At 46.4% G+C, this 16,236-nt stretch overlaps 1 protein-coding gene across 2 annotated transcripts; it reads left to right on the top strand.

The window, feature by feature from the left end:
• Nucleotides 1-5,663: 5,663 nt before the first annotated feature.
• LOC100560888 (zinc finger protein 658B-like) lies at nucleotides 5,664-16,195 on the top strand. 2 transcript variants are annotated; one of them, XM_062966143.1, is made up of 2 exons: nucleotides 5,664-5,796; nucleotides 13,474-16,195. In XM_062966143.1, exon 2 carries the CDS (start codon nucleotides 13,955-13,957, stop codon nucleotides 15,398-15,400), a length of 1,446 nt encoding a protein of 481 aa, XP_062822213.1. In that variant the 5' UTR covers nucleotides 5,664-5,796; nucleotides 13,474-13,954; the 3' UTR covers nucleotides 15,401-16,195. The 2 variants fall into 2 exon arrangements, with proteins under 2 accessions (XP_062822213.1, XP_062822214.1); XM_062966144.1 differs by lacking the exon at nucleotides 5,664-5,796 and adding an exon at nucleotides 5,905-5,990.
• Nucleotides 16,196-16,236: the final 41 nt, after the last annotated feature.

The raw sequence follows: 16,236 nt of genomic DNA, 5'->3' as shown, positions 1-16,236 counted from the left end.
AATCGTTGTCAACCCCCAATCCCCCAATGTGGCCTGGGTGAGGAATTTAATTCCCTCCCCTCCATTGAGTCTTTTGTGTCCTCTGCGTTCCCTATAACTCTCTCCCTTCTCTGTTTAACCTTTATTAGCATGCCCTCTAACATTATTCTTTAATTGCCCCCCTTTGCAATGTTAACAACTATGCCCCCAGTTCTAAGCTTTTACCCTTATAGCTACATAAGAGGCTCACCTCCCCCCTCCAATCTGTACAAATTAAACTGGTCCTTAGATATTCACTAGTCATACCCGGCAACCAATTGTACTATTATGTTTTAACAAATCATAAATTGTACTGCTTATTTTGTTTAACAAAACATAAATAAGATACATCATGCTTTGTACCTTTGTCTAGCCCTAAATTAGGGTAAAGGTGGGTAATTAATAATAATGACCAAAGTCTCAAATTATATTGCAGCAGCTATTTCAGTCCTTGTGCGTCCAGAGAGTATGAAAAGTAAACAGTTGTTTTCAAAATAAGTTTGAATTGCTCAATTTTATTTATTCAACTTCCTCTTCTTCCACATCTTTCTCTTCTTGACTTTGCTGGGGCTTTACTCTCTTTACTCCTTGAGGAAACGTTTGTATCTTTTTTCTTTTTGACTCTGCTTGCAGTGTTTCTTACTCCAAGTGTTTTCAGGAGATCCTCCTCTTGTTCTGGTGTTCTAGCAATGTATCTCTTCCCTTGTCTAAAGTGAATAATAGCTATAGGAGACCCCCAGGTAAATTGTACTCCACCTGAATACAATGCTTCGGCATAGGTTTGTAAATCTTGTTTAATTTTCAGAGTTTCTTTAGACAAATCCTGTCTCACTATAATCTGCATGTTTCTATATAGTGATTTCTTTCTCTTTAAATTTTTAAACACCTCTTCCTTTTTGTTTTCAGTAGCAAACTTAATAATCACTTGCCTTGGCGTTGTAGATAGAGGTGATCTCATGCCTCCTTTTTTTGAGGCCCAGTGCAATCTATCTATATCAATTGATGACACTTGTATTTGATTTTTTGGAAACTATATTACATTTTAGATCTCCCGGTTTTTGTTTTTCTTTCTCTGGCCAGTTTCCCAGTCTCAGATTTGCCCTTCTGCTTCTATCTTCCAAGCCTGAGATTTTTTCTTTTAATTTCTGTATCTCTTTCATATAGTTTTTTATTGTTTTTCTGTAGCAATTAATTTATTTTCAAGAACACATATTCTCTCCTCCATTTTATTCAAAGTGTCATTCATAATTTTGAAATTGTCCTGTAACATGTTTTTCATTTCTTCTATAGCTTTTTTGTTCCCCTCCAAGTCAGCTCGGGTTAATGGAGGCTCTTTCAGAGACATTATTTTTTAGCTAATAAGCCTTTTTAAAGCTTATATCTATGTTTTTCCTCTTCAGGTTTCTCTGGAGACTCTTATTTTCACTTACTTTTGAAGTATGCTCACTCATCAGTTTGTTGACTCTCCTTGTTTTCTTTTTAGGGCTTAATTACTTATTTTCTTCAGGGAGAGAGATTAGAGTGCGACTGCTCACGTCAGCCGCATGCGCAAAAGGTTGCCAATCGCCAGTTGAGGACCTGAGCAGCCCTGAGTGGGAGGAGGAAAGGAGGAGCAGAGGTGAACGTCACCTGGGAGCACATGACATTGAACTCCAGAACGCCGGATGATCTCTCCCAGTGGCTTCATGTAGATGAAGGTGCTTGGAGAGGTGAGGGCTACCACATGCATCCTAGACCCCTGCCCATCCAGGTTGGTGAGAGAAGCCAGAGGGGGGTTGGCCAAGTGGGTGAAGGTGGTGGTGAATGCCTCCCTTCAGGAAGGCATATTTCCAGCGAGCCTCAAATTGGCTGTGATCAAACGCTGTTGAAGAAGCCATCACTGGACCCCACTCAATTGGAGAACTTTCGGCCTATTTCCAATTTCCCCTTTTTGGGCAAGGTCGTGGAACGTGTGGTGGCCGCACAACTCCAGGCATTCTTGGTAGATACCGATTTTCTGGATCCGGCACAGTCTGGCTTCAGGCCGGGGCATGGTACCGAGACAGCCTTGGTCGCCTTAGTCGATGATCTACGCCGGGAACTGGACAGGGGGAGTGTGTCCCTGCTGGTTCTGCTGGACCTCTCAGCGGCCTTCAATACCGTCGATCACGGTATCCTTCTGGAGCGCCTCACCGGGATGGGGCTCGGAAGTACTGTTTTGCAGTGGCCCTGGTCCTTCCTGGAGGGTTGTTCCCAGATGGTGTCATTGGGGGACACCTGCTCAGCCCCACAACCATTGACTTGTGGGGTCCCGCAGGGTTCAGTACTGTCCCCCATGTTGTTCAACATATACATGAAGCCGCTGGGAGAGATCATCAGGAGTTTCGGGGTTCGGTGTCATCTGTACGCAGATGATGTCCAGCTCTGTCACTCCTTCCCACCTGTCACTAAGGAGGCTGTCCAGGTCCTGAACCGGTGTCTGGCCTCTGTGTCGGACTGGATGAGGGCAAACAAATTGAAACTGAATCCAGACAAGACAGAGGTCCTCCTGGTCAGTCGAAGGGCCGAATAGGGAATAGGGTTACAGCCTGTGTTGAACGGGGTCACACTCCCCCGAAGACACAGGTTCGCAGTCTGGGGGTTCTTCTCCTGGACTCATTGCTGAGCCTGGAACCCCAGGTCTCAGCGGTAGCCAGGGGAGCCTTCGCACAACTCAGACTTGTGCACTAGCCGCGACTGTTCCTTGGGAGGTCTGACTTGGCCACGGTGGTCCACGCTCTGGTTACATCCCATTTGGATTACTGCAACGCTCTCTACGTGGGGTTGCCTTTGAAGACGGCCCGGAAGCTCCAATTAGTACAACGGGCGGCAGTCAGATTAATAACTGGGGTGGCTTACAGGGAGCGTACCACCCCCCTACTTAGCCAGCTCTACTGGCTGCCGATATGCTACCGAGCCCAATTCAAAGTGCTGGTTTTGACCTCTAAAGCCCTAAACGGTTCTGGCCCAATCTACTTGTCCAAACGTATCTCCTCCTATGAGCCAGGAAGATCCCTAAGGTCATCTGGAGAGGCCCTGCTCTCGGTCCCGCCTGCCTCACAGGCACGGCTGGTGGGGACGAGGGACAGGGCCTTCTCGGTGGTGGCTCCCCGGCTGTGGAACACCTTCCCCAGAGAAATACGGCAAGCCCCAACCCTTTTGAGTTTTAGAAAAGCCCTGAAAACATGGCTATGTGCCCAGGCTTTCGAAGATTAAATGATAAAGACGACCCGGACTGATTTACGGCTACAGCACGAGGATTTTGGAGGAATGGATTTTAATCATATGTTTTATATCTTTATATTGTTTTAATTGTTTTATTGGATTTTTATTGCTGTTTTAATTATGTGTTGCCAATTTTGTACGCCGCCCTGAGGCCCTTCGGGTGAGAAGGGCGGGATATAAATGTTGGAAATAAATAAATAAATAAATGTTAAACAACATGGGCACAAGACTGAACCCCACGGGACCCCACAAGAGAATGGCCGTGGGGCCGAGCAACGCCTTCTGAGAGCGACCTTCCAGGAAGGAAAACAGCGCCTCCAAACTCTATTCCCGTGAGGCATCCCAGAAGGAGACCATGGTCCACGGTATGGAAGTCGGAAGTGAGGTCCAGGAGAACCAAGAGGGACACCCTCCTCCCCCCCCCCCCCCGGTCCAGTTCCCTGCTTAGATCATCTGCTGAGGAGACCAAGACGGATTCAGTTCCGTGACCAGGCCTGAAGCCAGACTGCGCCCGATCTAGACACCCAGGGTCTTCCAAGAACAACGGGAGTTGCGAGGCCACCACACGTTCCATGGCTTTGCCCAGAAAGGGGAGACTGGAAACTGGCCGGAAGTTGACCAATTGAGTGGGGTCCAGGGATGGTTTGTCAACAGCTTCTTTTCATTACAGCGTCTTTTAAGCTGGTTGGACTCTTGCCTTCTTGTAAGGAGGCCTCCACCACCACCACACAGAGTCCCCTTTGTCTCCACAAAGCAAAGCCAAAGGGGTCATCAGGCCGGAAAAAAGCCAAGTCATCAAGACTGAATCCTCAGGACTCCACGATGCCATGGCTGCAGGGCCGAGAAGGTGTCCCCCAACAACACCCCCAGGAAGGGCCGGAGCCACTGCCAAGCGGTGCCCCCAAGTCCCATTCCCACGAGGCATCCCAGAAGGAGACCGTGGTCTACGGTATTGAAGGCCCCTGAGACGTCCAAGAGAACAAAAGGGACACCCTCCCCCCGCCTAGGTCCCTGCGCTTCTTCCGTCCTCCCCACACGAGGAGCGAAGAAGACTCACCGGGATGTGGACCAAACCGGGTGACACAGCAACAGGCTGAAAAAGCTTCGGGCAAGGAGCAAGAGCCACGAGAGAGAGAGAGAGAGAGAGAGAGAGAGAGAGAGAGAGCAACTGCCTTCCTTCCTTCTGCTGTGTACGGGAAAGTGAGCTTCCCAAGGGAACGGCCTTCAGAGGGAGATGCTGCAGCGCATCACAAGGGTCTCCATGGCGCCCCCTGCAGGCACGGAACAGCCATCCAGGGAGGGAGGGGGGGAGGGTTCTCTTGATGGGCAGGACCAGAGGACGGGAAAGCCATCGGAATAATAATATAATATCATAATAAGAATACAATAATATATAATAAACATATAATAATTATTCTATAGTAATTATAACTTGACTTTAGTCAAACCACAGGATCGTATATTTTGGCAAAGGGTAGTGTGAAGCCCAAAGGAGTGGATCGACAACAAATTTGGATAGGATATTTATAATATTGTATTATAATATAATTATCTTATTCTATCTGATTTGATGTTGATAATATCATAATATAGTAATAATAATACAATAGTATCATAATTATAATATATTATAATGGCATAATATATAATATAATAATATATCATAAAATAATGCAATATATTATTATTATATTTAATAATAATATAATAAGAGACTGTAACACTATAATAATCAAATATTACTACTAATAATATATACTACAAAACATTAATTGTTCTATTATAATATAAATATATTATATTGTAAAATAATAATGTAAGGCCGCAGAAGGGGAGGGGGTTTAATAATTGTTAAATTATTCTATATTATAGTGTAGCATTATAACTTTGTATCATTGTATAGTATTATTATATATTATTATTATAATGTTATATTATTATATTCTATTATTATCAAATAATATTATAATTTTTTTATAATATAACAATATTTTGTCAGAGTATAATAATAATAACAACCAACTGGTGTTGCCCAGGTTATTTGACAAAGTCGGTGTTTCCCTGGTCCCAAAGGCCTGAGGTTGTGGCTGACCTCCGTCTCCCCTCCTGCCGGCCCCCCCAGGACCTCCCTCCGGGCGGAAGAGCGAGAGGCGGGGCGAGTGTGCTCAGAGGCCTCCCGGGTGGGGCTGGGCGCCCTCTCTGGCGGGAGGGAGAACTACAACTCCCAGGAGGGAAGGCACGACAGCAGGCCCGGCCCCTCCCTCCGCGTCTGGCTTCACAGGCCTCGCTCTGCCCACACAAGCCCCGCCCTACCGCCCGTCAATCAAGGCCGGGGAGCGGCACGCAGCCAATGGGGGTCCTCCGGTGGGCGGGGCGTCACGGGCTCAGCCAATGGGAGGTGGCTGCGGGGAAGGAGGCCGAGGAGGAGGGGAAGATGGCCGCCGTCATCGCCTCTCCTCAGGCCTGGTCTCTCCGTGTGAGGCGGGAAGGCGGCGGATGGCGCAGAGAACGAGGCCGAGAGAGAGAGAGAGAGGGGTCTGTGGGGAGAGGGAGGCTCGCTGGGGTGCCCGGGGGGGGGGGGAGGCGGAGGGCCCGGCCTGCCTCGGGCTGTGAGGGGAGGAGGCCGCGGGAGGGAGGGAGGGAGGCAGGCAGGACTACCACTCCCAGGGGCCCGGATGCCCACTTCCCAAGACGGGTCTCCCTCCATAGGACGCCTCACGGGCCTGAAGGTCTGCTCCAGTGGTTTTCATTCATCTGTTTATCCCGTTGTGTTTACATTGTCCATCTTCTCTGTTGTCTATGTGATTTTAATACACTGTCCACCGCTTTGGGTCGCCTGAGGGAGGAAGAGCGGGACATAAATAGAGATCTATTATTATTATTATTATTATTAAACCAGGCCTGCATGCACAGCTGGCCATTTGGGCCTGTCTGCCAAGTGTGGTCCAGATCTGACCTCAGCTGGGTTCACTGCTTTCTGGCTGCAGGTGAACTAGAACTCCCAAAACCAAGGCCCATTCCCACTGACCCCTGCAGTATCTTCACTTGGTCAAGGAGCTTCTTTGTGCCAAGTTGAGTTGAAGTCAGTTGTTGGTGGGGATCATGGTATCAGTGAAGGTACTGCAAGTCCCATCATCCGTGGATGCAGGTCAAGTACAACTCCTATAAATCATGGTGTAAATTCTCCCCAAACCTCTTGTTCCTCTGTTTGTGCCATAGGAAAGGGTAGGAAAGGATTGAGGGAGAGGCAGTGGGCGGGGTCATGCAAATTAAGGAATCCTGGGGTGTCTAGGGTGAACGTCTAGAACGTCTAGGGTGAAATTGTACCCACATGAAAGCCTTCCTTCCCTTGGGTGGGGGGCAGATCTGACCTCAGCTAGGTTCTGCGCTTTCTGGCTGCAGGTGAATTGAAACTCCCTAAACCAAGGTCCATTCCCAGTGACCCCTGCAGACTGTTCAGTTGGTCAAAGGGCTTCTCTGTGCCAAGTCTGGTCCCAGTCCATTGTTGGTGGAGGTCACAGTGTCAGTGAAGGTGTTGAGGCTCGCATGCGATACCCCTTTTTAAAGAAGGCAAACCTTGCAGAACCTCCTAGTGCCGGTTTTCCAATAAAGGAACTAGGAGGCAGGGGAGATAGAAATACACAGATTTATTTGCAAATAGAGCTGTGGGTGGCCATCATGAAAAGGAGTGGCACACCAACTGAGATTTCACATGGGGTATTTATAATATTCTTCCAGATACAATTCACTTCAGAAACATCCTTGTTCCCACGCCCCCTCCTTCTTTCATCTTGTTCCATCCTGACATTTATCAAAACAACAAACAACAAATGTCCATCTATCAAAAACAAACTGAAACGAAACACCATCTCTGATCCTCATATTTGGACTGCTTCTAAGGTTTTATTGCCCTGCCTGCATGTGTGAGTTCCTGTTCAACTGATTTTCTTTGCATCCTCAGGAAGGCAATGGGCTTGTTTTATTGCAGGTCCATTTGGTGGTTTTTGTAGCAAACATTTCTTACTGACATCTTCTAACTATTAAGAAGACAATTTATTTAATCAAACTATTCTGAATATCATTGCTATTTATGAATCAGATTGAATCAAATTAAACCAGGCCCCTTGTGTCCCTTCAAAGGTACTGCAAGTCCCGTCATCCATGGCCAGTGTGGTCCAGATGTATTTTTGGTTGCGTTAACAGTACTGTCTGGATGTCGGTCAAGTACAACTCTTGTAAACCATGGTGTGAATTCTCCCGAAACTTCTCTAGTATGTTCAGTTGCTGATCAATTCTTCTGTGAACTGTGTGCCATAGGAAAGGGTAGAAAAGGGTCAAGGGAGAGGCAGTGGGCGGGGTCATGCAAAGTAAGGAACCCTGGGATGTCCATTCTGGAGGAGAAACAGAACATCTAGGAGTAGTAGTAGTAAACTTTTATTACGGTCAATGACCAGCTCGTAACAGGGGTACCCAGTTCTGTACATCCATGTTAGACTTCATTAATAATAATAAAATTATAATAATTTTTTTAAAAAAACCATCATAAAATTGAATTATTTACCAATCTAAAATCTAGGCTAAAGACCACATACAAGTAACTATTGAAGCTCAACTAATCCCATAGGATCCTCTGGGGCAGTCTCAAGGGAGGGAGTGGGGATGACACCGGGGGGAGGGGGGAAGTAACCATAACTGTAAATAACAGTCTAGAACTATAATCATCAGTCTATTTCTAATTCCCCATCTATACTCTGTAGGAGATGCTTAAGTCTTTTGGCTCTCAATCATCTTCTGCCGAATTTTAATTGCAGCCGTGCAGAACTTGGCAAGGTTGTATGTCACAGCCGAGATGGTATCTGAGAGCAGTAAGGTTACATAAAATTGTCCAGAGCGTCCTGGGTATTTAGTTGTCCATGGCGTAATGAGACGCAAACGAATGTCTCTATAAAACAGGCACTGCAGAAGCACATGTTCTGTTGTTTCTATGTGACCTGAGTCAGAGGACATAGCCTCTCAGAGTATGGGGTCTTCTGGTAACGACCTTCCAGTACTGCAGATGGAAGCACATGGCATCGAGCTAAGGTGAAGGCTCTTCGATGGTTGGCTACCTCTAACATAGTGAAATATTCCATAGGGGAGGTAGAGCCCCTACTGTCTCCACTGGTGATAAAGGATGGGGCATTAGACAGATCTATTTGGCGTTCAATGTCTGTTATGCGTTGTTTGATCTGGGCTTTGGCCTGGTCATATCCCATGCTGGTTAGTATTTGTGGGGATAGACCTAGAGATGCAAGTTTGTGTAGTATCTCCTTTTGCCAACTAGATTGAAAGTTGTCCTTCATAGAGAGTGGTGCAAGGCCCAGGGGCGAGAGGGATAGTCTGAGCCAGTAATTCAATATTACCATCCACACCCTGGCCTCAACTCTCAGGAAGCCAGTCTCCAGGCGAAGGATGGCGTTGGAGACACACCTTGGCACCTGTAGGGCGGATCTTAAGAATTTGGACTGAACAGTCTCCAGCCTATTGGAGTTCTTGAAATCAGTGCTGCATCGTCTGCATACAGTAGGGTGGAAATATGTCTCCCTGCGAGTTTTGGAGGGTGAAAGTCCATGTTATGCAATTGGTCGACCATAGAATTGATGTAGAGGTTGAATAATAATGGGGCTAATATGCAGCCTTGTTTAACCCCTTTCTCTGTTCTGACTGCATTAGTGAGGTGGCCTTGAGGGTTACATCTTATTTTGAGTGAGGTCCCTTAATGGAGCTGGCGAATAAGATGGAGAAGCCGTCTGTTGATTGAGGTGCTTTCTAATTTTCCCCATAATTTGGCCCTAGAAATAGAATCAAAGGCAGCCTTGAAGTCTATAAAAGCCACATACAGGGATGCAGAGCTATTGGTAGTATATTTTTCTATCCAATGCTGGAGCACTAGGCAGTGGTCCACTGTGGACCGTCCTTCCCTAAATCCAGCCTGTTCATCGGCTAAAATGCCTTCTTGCTCCATCCAATCTTGCAGTTTCCCTTTTAGGTGTCTAGCATAAATTTTACTGATAATGTTAAGGAGGCTGATAGGTCTGTAGTTTGCTGGATCATCTCTTTTCCCCTTTTTTTTGTATATGGGGATGATGATTGCCCTCCCCCAGTCCTTGGGAATTTGGCCGTATTTGTCAATGCAGGTGAAAAGTGATGCTAATGTGGGGGCCCAGAAGTCTAGATTGTTCTTGATGGCTTCTGAGGGAATGAGATCTTCTCCTGGGGCCTTCCCTTGCTGTAATTGATTGACAAGTCTCCTGATCTCTGTTGGAGTAACTGCAGGCCATGTGGGGTGATTTTCCAAGTTTAGAGTGGAACGAGCATTCCCACCAATATGGTCTTTATATATGTCCTGAAAATATGCTTCCCAGGACCCTGAGGGGATATGGCTTTCTATCAGAGGGCTAACATAGTTAGTTGTACATGATATGATATGTCAAAAAGTGGCTGAGTCTTTAGTTTGAACAGCTTGTATGAGTCGTGCCCAGTTGTTTTTTGAGTGTTCCTTTTTTTTGGGGGCCAGCAGGTGCTTATAGCGTCTCTTCTGATGGAGAAGCTCTTGTGCCACTATTGCTGAATTATTAGACTGGAAAGCCTGGTAGATGGAAGTAAGTGATTTTTTTGCATTTAGGAGGAAATGGTCCCCGCATGAAAGCCTTCCTTCCCTTGGGTAGGGGGCAGGATGGTGTCTGTGGGGGACACCGGCAGGGCTTGGGCTGCATGTTCGTGGCACTCGCTATAACCCGTTAATAATAATAATAATAATAATAATAATAATAATAATAATAATAATAATATAATAACTTTATTTTTATACCCCGCCCCATCTCCCCAGAGGGACTCGGAGCGGCTTACATGGGGCCTTGCCGGACACAAACAGCAATAAAACAATGAAAAAATATTCCAACAATAAAACATCAGCATCAATAAAACAGTCATAAAAATCAACATACAGCATAAAATGTTAAAAACGGGAGACTAAAACACAGATCTGGGCCAAAGTGCAGAATATTTCAAAATGGGAGAGGTAGTTTCACAGCTAAAGTAGTCAATAAAGTGCAAGATAATAATGGCAAAGTATCCTATTGTTGAGTGGGCAGATAGTTCGAACCTACAATAATTAATCATCGAAGGCCTTTTGGAAGAGCCAGGTTTTTAGGCTCTTCCGGAAGGAGAGGAGGGTAGGAGCCTGCCTGATCTCCCTGGGGAGCGAGTTCCAAAGCCGGGGGGCCACAACGGAGAAGGCCCTCTCTCTCGTCCCCACCAACCGCGACTGCGAAGGTGGTAGGAGCGAGAGGAGGGCCTCCCCCGACGAGCGAAGAGAGCATGCAGGTTCATAGGGGGAAATGCGGTCTCTAAGGTAGGTGGGTCCCAAACCGTTTAGGGCTTTGTAGGTGATAACCTGCACCTTGAATTGGGCCCGGAAAATAAACGGCAGCCAGTGGAGCTCCTTAAACAGAGGCGTTGAACACGCCCTGTAATTCGCTCCGGTTAGAAGCCTGGCTGCCGAACGTTGTACTAATTGTAATTTCTGGGCCGTCTTCAAAGGCAGCCCCACGTAGAGCGCATTGCAATAATCCAGTCTAGAGGTAACTAAGGCATGGACCACCATGGTCAGATCAGACTTCTTGAGGTATGGTCGCAGCTGGCGCACAAGTTTTAGTTGTGCAAAGGCCCTCCCGGCCACGGCCGACACCTGGGCCTCAAGAGTCAGCCCCGAGTCCAGGAGGATCCCCAAGCTGCGGACGTGCGCCTTCAGGGGGAGTGTGACCCCGTCAAGCACATGTTGACACCCAATACCCCGATCAGACGTACGACTGACCTGGAGGACCTCTGTCTTGTCAGGATTAAGTCTCAGCTTGTTCGCCCTCTTCCAGGCCAACACAGCGGCCAGGCACTGGTCCAGAATCCAAGGGGCTTCCTTGGTGGAAAAGAGTAGTAGAGTTGGGTGTCATCCGCGTAGAGATGGCACCGTACTCCAAAACTCTCCCAGCGGTTTCATGTAGATGTTAAAAAGCATAGGGGACAGAATAGAACCTTGCGGGACCCCACAGGTCAATGACCAGGGGTCCGAGCAGGTGTCCCCCAGCTTCACCAACTGGGAATGGCCCTCCAGGAAGGACTGGAGCCACTGCAAGGCAGTACCCCCAAGGCCCATCCCAGAGAGCCGTCCCAGGAGGATACCATGGTCGATGGTATCGAAAGCCGCTGAGATGTCCAAGAGAACTAGCAGAGTCACACTCCCCCTGTCCAGTTCCCTGCGGAGGTCATCCACCAAGGCGACCAAAGCCGTCTCGGTACTGAACCCAAGCCTGAAGCCAGACTGCGATTGATCCAGAAAATCCATATCTTCCAAGAATCCCTGGAGCTGAGAGGCAACCACCCGCTCTAAGACCTTGCCCAAAAATGGAAGGTTAGAGATTAGTCTGTAATTGCAGAGGTTTAGTCGAATCCAAAGAAACCTTCTTCAAAATAGGCCTAACCACAGCTTGTTTTAGGCTGGATGGAAATTTGCCCTGCGCCAAAGAGGCATTAATTACAGACACAAACCAATCAACTAACCCACCACTGGCCTGTTTTAAAAGCCAAGATGGGCAAGAGTCCAGGGCACAGGTGGTCGCCCTCACCGCTCCAAGAATCTTGTCCACATCATCAGGCTGCACAAGCTGAAACGAATCCCACAAGACTGAACAGACAGCGGCACTCTAGTCTCCTTCTCGCATGCTTCATCTCCGCCAGCTAAAGTCAGGTGAGGAAGTGACTTGGTGGCTCCACAGCATTGGGAACTATAGTCTGTTTGTGGAGGCCGGAGGGAGATTGTGTGAGCAGACATTTGTGCCACATACACGCATACAGATTTTCACTTTTATTATCTGTATAGATAGATGGATAGAAGAAGAAGATATGCAAAATATAAAGGTACAACTTGTCTCTATGCTGAATAAATGTCCATATTCATATAGGTTTCAAATTATTATATTAGCACTTTATTGACTATGTTAGCTGTGAAACTACCTCTCCCCGACTCTGAATTATTCTGCACTTTGGCCCAGATCCGTGTATTCATCTCCTGTTTTTAACATTTTATTTTGTATGTTGACCTTTTATGACTGTTTTATTGATGCTGATGTGTTGAGTAATTTGTTTTATTGTCTTGCTGTTGTTATTATACTGTTGTATTTGGGCATGGCCCCATGTAAGTCGCCCCGAGTCCCTTTGGGGAGCTGGGGCGGGGTATAAGTATAAAGTTATTATTATTATTATTATTATATGCCTCCCTCCTTTCCTCCCTCACCCGAGTATAAGCCAAGGGGGGCTTTTTCAGCATTAAAAACGTGCTGAAAAAGCCAGCTTATCCTTGAGTATATACAGTATTTGTTTGTAGTCCTATCGTTAGCATTACACACCTACCTTCTATATCTGTCTTAACCGTTTGGGGAGTTTGGGGAGATAGAATACCAGGCCATTTCTTTTGGAAGTTCTTCTTCTGTTGCTGAAAAGCTTCCCCTGGATGGAGGAAAAAGAAGACGAGGAGGAAGTGGGCAAAGGTGAAAGGATTTGGCAGGAAGGGGGCTTTGTGGCTGGAGCTGTGCCTGTCTTTGCATGTCATCATGGGCTCTACCGAGAAAATGCATGGCCTGGAAGGAACGTAGTTCAGCGTGGACTCATTTTGTGAACATCCCAACAAACCTCAATGTGGTTTTGAATTAGCCAGTTGGGAATGCAGGTCCTTGTTAGTTTGGAAGATTCGTTTGGGATATGTGGCCGGAGTGACCCTTTGAGATGCCAAGGAAGCAAGGTGGTCCTTGTGGCAGGGGAAATGATGACACAATCAATAAAGAAATCCTTGTTTCTTTCAGCATTTAGCACAATGCTGGTAATTCACGGAAACCCATGATCCAGAACATTACACTCTTGAATGTTGGGAGGAGTTCTGCCTGCCTGCCTTCTGTTCCTTTAACCACGTTTGGGTTTGACCCAATGAAATGGGTGTGGCCCTCAAATATGGAGAAAAGGGTTCAGTTCCTTCCTTCCAGGATTCCTTCCTTCTCTTATCCTGTCCTTCTGTGTTTCCTCCCTTCCATCTTTCCTTTCTTCTTTCCTTTTTTGGCTTTGTTTACCTTGAGCCAGAGGTATGCGGCTTCATGTCTAACCTTTTGCTTCTTCTTTCTTGACCAGGACATGAGACTTCTCTGGAGCCACCCCTGCCGTGATGGGAAACGAACCAGCTTCTAGTCGATATTAAGGCATTTGGAAACCAAAGTGAAGTAAGGAAACCAGTCCTCTAGGAAAAAGGATTCCTCCCAAGGGGCTGATTCTTCAGAATTCCTACATTCTCTTTGGATTCTAGAGTAGAACCATAGAGTCGGAAGAGACTGCATGAGGCACCCAGTCCAGGCCTCTGCCGTGCAGGAAAAGCGCAAAGTACCCCTGACAGATGAGCATCTGGCCTCTGTTTAAAGGATTCCAAAGGAGCCTCCACTACATTTTGAGGCAGAGAGTTCCACCGCTGAACTACTCTTACAGTCAGGAAGTTCTTCTTAATGTTCAGATGGAATCTACTTTCCTGTAATTTGAACCCAGTGCTGTGAGTAATCAGAAATGGAAAAACAAGAATCAAGTGTCCTTATTGGAATTAAATGTACATAGCACTGTTGACATGGAGGAGAAAGCATATAAATGTATCGAATGTGGAAAGAGCTTTAGTCAGCATGGAAAGCTGAACAGACATCAAAGGATTCACACTGGGGAGAAAGCCTATAACTGCCTGGAGTGTGGACACAGCTTTGCTCATAGTTCAGGACTACGTTCACATCAAAGGACTCACACTGGGGAGAAACCCTATAAATGCTTGGAGTGTGGACAGAGCTTTGCTCGTAGTTCAGGACTACGTTCACATCAAAGAACTCACACTGGGGAGGAACCCTATAACTGCCTGGAATGTGGACAGAGCTTTGCTCATAGTTCAGGACTACGTTCACATCAAAGGACTCACACTGGGGAGAAACCCTATAACTGCCTGGAGTGTGGACAGAGCTTCAGTGATTGTTCAACTCTACGTTCACATCAAAGGACCCACACTGGGGAGAAACCATATAACTGCCTGGAGTGTGGACAGAGCTTTACTCAGAGGGGACATTTACGTTCACATCAAAGGACTCACACTGGGGAGAAACCCTATAAATGCCTGGAGTGTGGACAGAGCTTCATTCAGAGTTCAAGTCTACGTAACCATCAAAGGACTCACACTGGGGAGAAACCCTATAACTGCCTGGAGTGTGGACAGAGCTTCAGTGATTATTCAAATCTACGTTCACATCAAAGGACCCACACTGGGGAGAAACCATATAAATGCCTGGAGTGTGGACACAGCTTTACCCAGAAGTTACACCTACGTTCCCATCAAAGGACCCACACTGGGGAGAAACCCTATACATGCCTGGAGTGTGGACAGAGCTTTACTCAGAAGGGACACTTACGTTCCCATCAAAGGACTCACACTGGGGAGAAACCCTATACATGCCGGGAGTGCGGACAGAGCTTTGCTCGGAGTGGAGCTCTACGTTTGCATCAAAGGACCCACACTGGGGAGAAACCATATAAATGCCTGGAGTGTGGACAGAGCTTTGCTCGGAGGGGAAACCTAAGTTCCCATCAAAGGACTCACACTGGGGAGAAACCCTATAAATGCCTGGAGTGTGGGCAGAGCTTCATTCAGAGTTCAAGTCTACGTAACCATCAAAGGACTCACACTGGGGAGAAACCCTATAACTGCCTGGAGTGTGAACAGAGCTTCAGTGATTGTTCAAATCTACGTTCACATCAAAGGACCCACACTGGGGAGAAACCCTATACATGCCGGCAGTGTGGACAGAGCTTTGCTCGGAGTGGAGCTCTACGTTTGCATCAAAGGACCCACACTGGGGAGAAACCCTATAACTGCCTGGAGTGTGGACAGAGCTTTACTCAGAAGGGACACTTACGTTCCCATCAAAGGACTCACACTGGGGAGAAACCCTATACATGCCGGCAGTGTGGACAGAACTTTGCTCGGAATGGAAATCTACGTTTGCATCAAAGAACCCACATTGGGGAGAAACAGTAGAAATGCATGGAGTGTGGACAGAGCTTTTCATGAAATAACATTATACATAGACATCATAGACTTCACCCTGGAGAAAATTGTGTTAATCGACACCAGAGTGTCATTCTAACACGTAGAAAAGCAACTCTTGCAAATTTTGGAAATGCAAGCTCGAAGTTGGGACATTTCATCACATGTGGTGTACTGTGGAAAGATTGAACTAAAACACCGTGTTCCCTCACCTATCACGGGTGTTAGGTTCCAGGACCACCGCAATAAGTGAAAATCCATGAAGTAGGGATGCTACATATTTATACATTATTTTAGTATTTATACAGTATTTTAAGTCTTTATCAACCAATCGTGTATTGATCAATTGCCTCCTTCTCCTCCCGTTGCCTCTTGGGCTCCTTTTCTCTCTCTTTGGCTTCTTCTTCCTCAGGCTGTAAATTGTAATTTTTTATGATTTATAATATTTTTTTAGAGTTTATTGAAAAACCGCAAAACAGCGAATCCGCAAACAGTGAAACGCAAAGTAGTGAGGGAACTTTGTACGTTCTATTCTGGAAGTAATTATATTATCTAAAGGGAGTAGAATAATGAGAAATAAAAATTAACAGATAGAATGAGGCTTTTAGTCACGTATCCATGTCTGTTAGTTCAGTTGTGTGTCTATGTAGGTAACCCCCCCCCCCCCAGTTATTGTGCTTTAGCATCTTTATATTTTAAATGTACTAAACATGCCAAGTTGGTTTGTAACTGTGACCTTTATTTCCTGTGCTGGTCTATGATGGAAATAAATTACTGGATGTGAAATTTGTTGCACATCAATTGTTTGCATTCGCAGTGCTCTCTGG

Source organism: Anolis carolinensis, unplaced genomic scaffold (assembly GCF_035594765.1).
Source record: "Anolis carolinensis isolate JA03-04 unplaced genomic scaffold, rAnoCar3.1.pri scaffold_17, whole genome shotgun sequence".
Lineage (NCBI taxonomy): Eukaryota > Metazoa > Chordata > Lepidosauria > Squamata > Dactyloidae > Anolis > Anolis carolinensis.
Note: the sequence above shows the minus strand (reverse complement) of the source record. Positions and strands in the feature narration are given on the sequence as shown.